The 9,303-nt window shown below is 60.4% G+C and overlaps 1 protein-coding gene across 3 annotated transcripts in view; it reads left to right on the plus strand.

Annotated features, from left to right (window-relative positions):
* The first annotated feature begins 799 nt into the window (after positions 1-799).
* Positions 800-9,303, plus strand: part of MAEA (macrophage erythroblast attacher) — a 13,281-nt gene continuing 4,777 nt past the window's right edge. Inside the window, exons 1-5 of one of the 3 annotated variants that reach the window (XM_014450261.2) lie at positions 800-822; positions 3,828-4,010; positions 6,001-6,204; positions 7,011-7,133; positions 7,623-9,280. In XM_014450261.2, the coding sequence (XP_014305747.1) occupies positions 3,903-4,010; positions 6,001-6,204; positions 7,011-7,133; positions 7,623-8,177 (990 nt within the window). In that variant the 5' untranslated portion in view covers positions 800-822; positions 3,828-3,902 and the 3' untranslated portion in view covers positions 8,178-9,280. Of the gene's footprint in view, positions 823-3,651; positions 4,011-6,000; positions 6,205-7,010; positions 7,134-7,622; positions 9,281-9,303 lie in introns of those variants that run through there. The other 2 variants (XM_014450263.2, XM_014450264.2) reach the window with 2 other exon arrangements.

The raw sequence follows: 9,303 nt of genomic DNA on the forward strand, positions 1-9,303 counted from the left end.
TCTTCAAGGCTGAAACGCAACCAGTTACCAAGGAAAAGCCGCGCAGATCTCGGTCAGACAGACTTAAGTCTCTGGTTTAGCAGGTGAGATAAAATCAGAATTTAAAGCAAATAACAAACTGTAAAAACTCACCAAATATGAACCTTAAAGAGCTGATTGCAATTGGGAGAAAGATCCAAGACCTCTCTCCTGGGGAGTTGGACACAGGCACAAACGGGAATTGTGTTGGATTGAATCGTATAAAATTGCTGTTTTGTAGGTTAAACAGTGATGACTGAACAGGCCTGTAACATAGAGATTCCCAGGAGGCTCTGCCTGAGGAGAAGCAGGACCAGGGGCTCCCGGTGAATGCTGTCCGTGTCTAGAGGGTTGGTGTGGGTCCTGAGACAGGAAGCCTGTCCCGTGAAGTCAGTCTCCCCGACACCAGAGCAGACAGGCAGCTCAGGCCACGGCGGCCGTTACCACGAGAGGAGAGACAGGTGCCAGTCGTCGTCAGCGCAGCGAGGACATCAGGTCCGGCCGGTTCACCACAGGAATGCACGGCTGGTTCACCGGGCAAACGGACTCGCGGAGTTCACCTTCCGATGACGGAAACACTCCTCAGCCTGGTCAGGGGGGTCTATGAAAACCCACACGGCACCACGACTCCCTGAGATCAGGCACCGACGGGCTCCCTCTCGCCACTGCTGTACCACGCCCTGAGGGTCTGGTCAGGTCGAAAAGGAACCGCAAAGCTATCCGCAGGTGAACTGCTCTTGTACGTGGAAGATTCCCAAGAACACACACCTACCAGAACCAACAAGCAGGATACAGAGTCCGCACGTGAGACATTTCTATACCTGAGAAATGAAAATCAGAAAGGAAACCGAGAATGAAATATTTAGGAATAAGACTTACTATTAAAATAGCAATACTTTCCAAATTGATCTACAGATTCAGCACAAGCCATAAGAAAATTGTAGCTGGTTCTGTTGCAGAAATTGACAAGCCAATCCTGAAATTCTTAGGGAAATGCAGGGACCCAGAATAGCCAAAACAGTGGTGTGAGCGGCGCAGGCTGCGGCCACTACCAGAGACAGGCCACAGTTTGGGGGCTGGAAGTCCAGGTGGGGGTGCAGTGTGGTTGGTTCTGGGGAGGCCACTTCCAGCTGCAGACGGCCGGCTGGGCGGAGAGTGAGGGCCCTCGGGACCCTGATAAGGGCACTCGTCCATTCATGAGGCTGCACCCTCGTGACTCACCGCCTCCCAGAGGCCCCGTCTTGTCGGGGCTAGGATTTCAGCTGGAATTGTGGGGGCATCCGGGGCCATGGCACCATTGGACAACAGCCCCCCAACCCTCAGCGGCCCAGCACCCACCACCTCCCTTTCCGTCTGGATGTGGGTAGCTCTAGGACTTCGTGGACGTGGGCTGGCTACAGGGCCTAGCTCGTTAGCGCCATGTTCTCCAGGTTCCTCGCGTTGCAGCCCCGACAGGGTGTCTGCCTGTTAAGGCTGAACGACAGCCACTGTGTGTAGAGCCTGTTGTCTTTTTTGTTGCTGTTAATCCTCACCAGAGAATGGTTTTCCGTTGCTTTTTTCAGATAGTGGAAGGGAAGGAGGAGGTGGGGGAGAAACATCGGTGTGAGAGACATACTGACTGGTTGCCTCCTGCACATGCCCCCACCGGGGGCGGGAGCAAACCTGCAGCCCAGGTACATGCCCTTGACTGGGAATCAAACCCAAGACCCTTCGGTCCGAGGGCCAACACTCTAACCACTGAGCCACCAGCCAGGCCAGACCACATTTTCTTGAGCCCTTCGTCCATCGCTGGACACTCAGGCTCTCCCATTTCTCAGCGCTTGTGCAGGGGCTGCAGAGGCCTCGCTGAGGGGCACAGTGGACCCTCCGACAGCCCCGGGTGGACTGCACCGGGCACTCACCGGGAATGTTTCCCGTGAATCCACAGTTGGCCCTTGGTGCCCCCGGTGTCCCATCCACAGTTTGACCAACAACCGGTTGGAAACAGGATCTTTGCTCTGAGGCTGGGTTGGTGCCCTGTTCCCTTTTCTGTCCCTGCAAGTGGGGGTGCTGGTCATGCCGTGTTTCCCCAGCGGCTGCACCATCACCGCCCGCCCCCCCCACAGTCTGCAGGGTCCGGGAACGTCCCGCCAGCACTAGGTTCTGTGTTGGGGCCGTCCTAGTGGCGTGAACTGGTCTCTGGATTCAACGCCCCTCCCTGGAGTGACACTGAGCGCCTCTCACGTACGTGTTGCCTGGGACTGAAGTGTCTGTGGAGGACCTGCCGGGGTTTTGTTGCAGGGTTTTGTTGCGCTGTAGGAGTTCTCTGCGTGGTCTGGGCTGCTTCCCTCTCAGCCTCCTGTTGTTTCAGTTTCAGTTCGAGGGGTCCCATTGGCTACTTTTGATTGTGTTGCCTGTGCTCTTAGGGATACATTTTTATTACTTCTAGTTTGAATTCTTCCAAAGTCTGTTTCACTTCTAGCCATGTTATCCACATTTACTTAGGCAGGATGTTTTCCCTGTCAGGCCACTACATTTCTTTTAGCCTGACTTGTCTTTCATTGGTCTCTTCCTTCACTGCTGTTCGTTGCTCCGTTGCGTTACCTCGTTGACTGTGTGTTTGCTGGGCTGAGGCCTTCCTCTGAGTCCTCTTCCTCCCGGGGTGGTGGGTGCTAACCCTGCGTCCCCGAGCGCCTGGACTGCCCTCCTTCCCCTCGTTCCAGTGAGCATGTGCTGTGGTCGGAATCCTCAGCGTCTCTGAAATTCCATTTTTTTCATTTGGCAAAAGCCCTTTGGGAAGGAGGAGCCAGGCAAGGAGCTGTGGGACCAAACCACAGGGTGGCTGTGGGAGGGCAGGAGCGGCTGGGCTGGGTGCCCTGGGCGGAGGCTGAGGAGCAGCTGGCAGGAGCGGCCGCCACGTGGCTCAGCAGCCACCCAGCCTGGGAGGCCAACTCCAGGGGCTCTGGTGGGGGGGGGGGAGGGGGGGCCCCAGCCACACCCCTGACCTTGGACACACCCAAGGCCCTGGGCTCTGGCCAGCTGTGGGGAGGGTGGGGAGGCCGAAGGTGGAGCCTGAAGGAAGCAGTCCCTGCGTGGGAGGGGTGGGGCAGGAAGTCGGGTCAGGGCCACTTGGAGGTGAGTGAGTGGCGGTGTAGGGGCTGGCTCGGCCCAGAGCAGGGCGCTGAGGAGTGTTTGCGGCTGTAGGAGCGTGATGGTGCCGTGACCCCAGGGGGGGCCCGCGCTGTGTCTGTGGACACGGCCTCGGGCCCACGGCGGTTCTGTGCAGCAGTGGGTCCCGCGTGGTTTCTTCATCACCTGGTCAACAGTCAGTTTGACTCTGACCAGGGTGTAAACCGCGGCCTGGGCACTGCTGGCGGCCTGGAGGTGGAGTCACGCGTCTCCTCTTCCTCTTTGGACGTCCAGGCCCTGCTGTGAAGCTGGCCGTGGCATCTCCCCTGTTTTGGTCAGCTCTGTGGGTTTGGGGACGGTTTGCTTTTTAAATTTTTTTATCCTCACCCAAGGATACGGTTTATTGAATTTAGAGAGAGAGGAAGGGACAGAGAAGAAGAAAGATTAATCGGGTGCCTCCCATATGCATCTCGACTGAGGGTTGAACCGGCAACCTTTTGGCAGCAGGATGCCGCTCCAACCAACTGAGCCACCCGGCCGGGGCGGTTTGCTTTTTTGCGTTGGTCTGTGCGTTCAGGAACCCAAGGGACCCTCCCTCCATCCATGCCGTCTTTCACTCCTTTCGGGTCTCAGGGTCCGAGAACCAGAGCCCTAAGGGGGTGCCCGTGGCACTGGTGGTCTCAGCGCCCTCTCTCCCCCAGGTGCCTTATGAAACACTGAACAAACGCTTCCGAGCTGCTCAGAAGAACATCGACCGTGAGACCAGCCACGTCACCATGGTGGTGGCCGAGCTGGAGAAGACCCTGAGCAGCTGCCCTGCCGTGGATTCCGTGGTCAGCCTTCTGGATGGCGTGGTGGAGAAGCTCAGCGTCCTCAAGAGGAAGGTGGGTCCTGGGCCGGGCCTCCCCGGCCACGCTGCCCGGAGAGGGCTGGGGGTCCTGGCCCGAGGCGGGCGGCTGTGCTGACCCGCGGCCCTCCCTGCCGCCTGCACTCAGAGCCTCAGGCCGGCCTCCAGTCCCTTCTTCTTCCTGGGGTCCGGCCGTGCTGACTCCACGGTGCCCAAGCCCCCAGGGCAGGCCAGACGGGAGCGGGGTGATGTATTTAGAATTTCACCTAGAACAGCACGTGGGGGTTTTGTTTCTGGGAATGGTAGGTGGGGCGTTGGCACTGATATGCCACTGAGACAACCCAAAGATTGTGATACTTTAAAATATCAGAGCCCTCCTGAGAAGAAGGGTTCCCCAGGAGGGCAGGGGCCCGAGGGGAGGAGGCTGTGCTGGCCACCCTGCGCGCACGGGAGCCTGGCAGACAGTGACCCGGGGCCCTGAGCACTGCCCCTCTGGAGGGTGCCAGGAGTGGACGCCCCCAACAAGGCATTGCAGCCCTTCCTGGCGTAGCTGTCCTGGCAGGGGCGCCAGGCAGAGTAAACGCAGTTCTGAGGTGTGAGGTGCGCGTCTCATCCTCCACGTGCTGTACAGGCCCCCGGGGCACCACGGACAGACCCCCGGGGCACCACAGACGGGCGGAAGACAGTGCAGCGAGGGCTGCACAGACTTCAGGCTCAGCAACTGTCAGAGACCCTGGTTTGCTGTGTTTAAGGACTAAACAACAGCTTGAAAGTTTCTGCAGAAAGTAGACCACGTGATTCAGTTTCAAAAGAGCCAAGTAAAACTTCAAGAAATGGCCCTAATCGGTTTGGCTCAGTGGATAGAGCGTCGGCCTGCAGACTCAAGGGTCCCAGGTTCGATTCTGGTCAAGGCCATGTACCTTGAGGCAGGTGATTGATGTTTCTCTCTCATCGATGTTTCTAACTCTCTACCCCTCTTCCTTCCTCTCTGTAAAAAATCAATAAAATATATATTTTTATTTAAAAAAAAACTTCAAGAAAAGAAAAAACAAATGACATGAAAAACTCAGATGTTTGCTTATGACACATTCGATCACTTGTGCATCAGACACTACAGTGAGAACCAGTGAGCCGGGAGTGGGCTGCGGAGCCTCAGGAGCCTCCGGGAGCAGCACAGGGATGCAAAGGTCCGGAGGAGGGCAGGCGGGAGCAGCACCAGTTCATACCCGAAGCCAGTGGTTCTCAACCTTCCTAATGCCGCGACCCTTTAATACAGGTCCTCATGTTGTGACCCAACCATAAAATTATTTTCGTTGCTACTTCATAACTGTAATTTTGCTACTGTTATGAATCGTAATGTAAATATCGGATATGCAGGATGTATTTTCATGGTTACAAATTGAACATAAAGCATAGTGATTAATCACAAAAATAATATGTAATTATATGTGTGTTTTCCGATGGTCTTAGGCGACCCTTGTGAAAGGGTTGTTCAACCCCCAAAGGGGTCGCGACCCACAGGTTGAGAACCGCTGCCCTAAGCAGTAAACGAAACAGTGGAACCCTGAGACAAACCTTAAAAGCAGCGAGAGAGATGCCCCTTGTAAAGAGCAGCAGATAGCCTGACAGCAGCTGGCCGCCCCAGAGAGTGGCGCCTGTGGGAAGGGAGTGCCCGGCCTCGACTGCGCTGGCCGCACCCCTGCCACACTCCGCGGTGGGCGGGCTGTGCGGACGGCCTAGACTAGGACATTGCAGGGCAGCTGTGTTCGTTTGAACAAAACTGACTTTAAGGAAGAGAGTTTGTAACGACAAAAGGTCTGGTTAAGAAGCTGTAACGTTAAATTATACGTGCGTGGCAGCGTAGCTGCAGAATACCTAAGCCAGCAGCCAACAGAGGTGCGTCCGCGGGGGAGTGAGGGCAGCACCTGCACCAGCGCACCGCGGGGAGGGGCGCCACGGGTGGGGGGGGGGGCAGTGCGGCCCGCGGGCTGCTGGCCTTCGCGCTGAGCACCCCTCCCCTGTCGCAGGCGGTGGAGTCCATCCAGGCCGAGGACGAGAGCGCCAAGCTGTGCAAGCGCAGGATCGAGCACCTCAAGGAGCACAGCAGCGACCAGCCGGCGGCCGCCAGCCTGTGGAAGCGGAAGCGCATGGACCGCATGATGGTGGAGCACCTGCTGCGCTGCGGCTACTACAACACGGCGGTGAAGCTGGCGCGGCAGAGCGGCATCGAGGTGGGCGTCCTGGGCGGACCCTGCGCCCCCGCCCCGCCCTGCGCGTCCCCGCCCCTGAACCTGAGGGCCTGACCTGATGAGCGGCACGGCTCTCGGGACCCTCCCACCCCCCGCCCCGTGTGCTGCTCTTGCTGGTGGGACCTTTTTCCAGGGCGGGGCGCTGGTGGGGACGTGGCCTGGGCCCCGGGGTCCCACGCAGGACCAGCGGCGCTCCGAGCTGGTTTGCCCGAGCCCAGGGCCTTCCTGTCGGACGTCCCGCAGCCCATCCTGGTGGAGGGACATTTACCGCCAAGTGTCCGTTCCCTCCAGGGGCCTTTCTGACATCCGAGCCTGGGTGCACGGCCTGTGCCCCAGGAACCCTTCTGCCTGGCCTGGTGCCGGTCCTGCCGCCTTGCGCTGCTGGGCTCTCCCGGAACCGCAGCCGCAACCCCACCCACCCACCCACTCTGGTCACCCCTTTTAGAAAACCTCCAGTTTAAGGCCTCAGGGGAACAACAAAGAGAGGGGATGGGCTGCTGGGGTTTCCCGGCTTCTTGTGAAGGGGGGGGGGGGTGGGCCAGCCTCAGCTCCTTCCGTGTCAAAGGGCCTGCTGGGTGGGGGGCTCCCCTGTGGCCCAGCCCTGCCCTGGGCAGACCCCTGCGCGCCTCTGGGAGCGGCCGGCAAGGTGCGTATGCGCCATCAGAGGGGTCCAGGCCGGGCCGGTGTGGGGCCCTGGGAGAGGGTCCCGGATGTCTGCTGGCCGCGGGTCCGGGTGCCGGGGTCAGTGCTCTGAGCGTGCGCCGCTGCCCCCCGCTCGTCCCCCCAAGGACCTGGTGAACATCGAGATGTTCCTGACGGCCAAGGAGGTGGAGGAGTCCCTGGAGAGGCGCGAGACGGCCACCTGCCTGGCCTGGTGCCATGACAACAAGTCCCGGCTGCGCAAGATGAAGGTGCTTGGGGCTCCCGGAGGGGCGGGCGGGGCTGCTGGGTTTGGTGTGGGGTTTTGAAATTTCGGGTGGCGCACCCCCTTCTGCACTGGGGTTTGGACCGATACCCTAAGCATGAGGCTCTGAGGGAGCCAGTGGCGGCCACGTGTAAGCAGCACGGGCACCGCTGGGGTTGGAGCCCCATCCCGCCCGCCTGCATCGCAGGGGCCTGCAGGGAGGCTGGTGTCCGCCTGCAGGGGGCAGAGTTCCGGGCCGGGATGTTCGTGAACGCAGCTTCATTTGAGACCCAGCAGCAGCTTAGAAACGGCACCTGCAGCCGCAGGGTTAGACCTGCTGACGGATCCCACGTGGGGCTTGCAGGAACGTGTAGCCTGTTAACCCTCCGCCTCCGTTAGAAAGCCTGTCTTCTGTGCTAACCCGAGCGCCTCCCCTCCCGTGTGAGCTTGTCGTGTGCACGTGGTGACAGCCAGGGTGACACTCTCTGCCACTCAGGGCCGCCAGGGCGAGCATGACGCGAAGCCGGGACGGAAAAGTAGAGTGGCCAGTGGCTCCCCTAAGGAGAGTGAGGATCTTGGTATGGAAACCATAAAAGGAAAGCCAGAATTGGTACGTAACCCCCGCCCGCCCCGCCCCTGCCTGTCCCACAGCCGTGCCGCCCGCAGAGCGGGAACCGGGTCGGAAGGAAATGGGCTTCCGTCTGGGCAGGTTGTCCCTGCGAGCCCCTTGCCTCCCAGACCCACGGCTGCTGGGCGAGGGCGCCACTCGGTGCTCAGACGGCCTCGCAGCCAGTGTGGGCGAGCGGGCCAGGCTGAGCCCGGCGGCCGGTGCACGTGGAAGAGCAGTCACACACAGTGTGCTTGGAAGACGCCCTCACGCCCTGGCAGCACGCTCATGGGCATCGACTGGACAGATCAGGGCCCCGACTGCCTCTCCACGTGTGCCTGTGTGTGCACACAGGCCGGGAGGGTCACACCAGGGCCAGCGGGGTCTCAGGTCAGTCAGGAGCCTGGAGGAGGGAAGGAGCTCGGAGGCTCGAGTGTCCCGTAGTTGGAGGTGCCAGGTTAGTGCCTGGGGAGCTGACTGGGGTCTCCAGACACTTGAGGCCGTGTTTGCAGAGCCCTGTGACGCTGCGTGTCTGGAGCCCGGGCAGCACAGGCGTGGCCGGTGGTCAGTGCTCTCGATCACCAACCGCGGTGCTTCTGTGACACAGTCGCCTGTGAGCGGCCTGCAGTCGGTCCTCGCCTGACGCGTCCGCGGGTCTGGCCAGTGGGACAGTTGTTCTCGGGGTGATTGGCACAGAGAAGAGCCCCGGTCCTGTGGCCCCCCATCACCGTTATCGTGAGAAGAGGCGGGTCAGGAGCTGCTGTGTTTGAAAGTGAGCCTGGGAGCAAAGAGCCCCGTGAGCGATAGAGCGCGTCCTGCGCGAGCTGCCCCTGGTGTCACCCACAGCCCCCTGTCCGCGGTGCCTCCTGGGAGGCAGGCCGTTCTCTCCCCACGGGACCCTGCCACTCAGCACACGCACCTGCTCACCAGGCGGTTCAGGTGTGGGAAAGGCCGCCCCGTGCTGAGGGGGAAGGGAGAGCAGGGAGCCTGCTGTGGAGTGGGCGTGTGGGCACCAGGTAAGTGGCTCTCCGCGTCTTTGCCTGCTGGCCCCAGGGTCTGGGCAGCACGTCGACGGTGTGCCCCGTGGTCCGAAGCACAGGGATGGGGCTGAGTCACTGCTGAGCTGGGGCTGCCTGCAGCCAGGGGGTTCGGGCGGGAGAAGCACGCCTGAGCGGTAAACAGATTCGGCCGTGTGGGAGGACTGACCTCACTGCTGTGGGCAGTCTCCAGTCAGGCCTCCTGGGTCTGGGTGTTGGGGACTCGAAGGATGAGGGGGAGCCCTAGGCCTTGCCTCCTGTCCGCTCCACATGACTCGCTGCTGGTTGGGACACAGTTCTTTGAAATGACGTGGAGACGGCACAGGGAGTGACCGCTCTGTGACGCCGCCCGGCCTGGCACCTTAGGGTGCAGAGTCGTCTTGCTCCCTCCCCACCCACAGGCCTGGAGGGCACCGAGATCTCGACAGAGCGTTTGGGTGTCTGTACCAGGACCCTGCGGCTGGTGCCCCAGAATTTCCCAGAACTGTCTCCGGTGTCCCCTCCTGGGACTCTACTTTCCTCGTGCCCCCAGA

Source organism: Myotis lucifugus, unplaced genomic scaffold, assembly GCF_000147115.1.
Source record: "Myotis lucifugus unplaced genomic scaffold, Myoluc2.0 scaffold_1904, whole genome shotgun sequence".
Lineage (NCBI taxonomy): Eukaryota > Metazoa > Chordata > Mammalia > Chiroptera > Vespertilionidae > Myotis > Myotis lucifugus.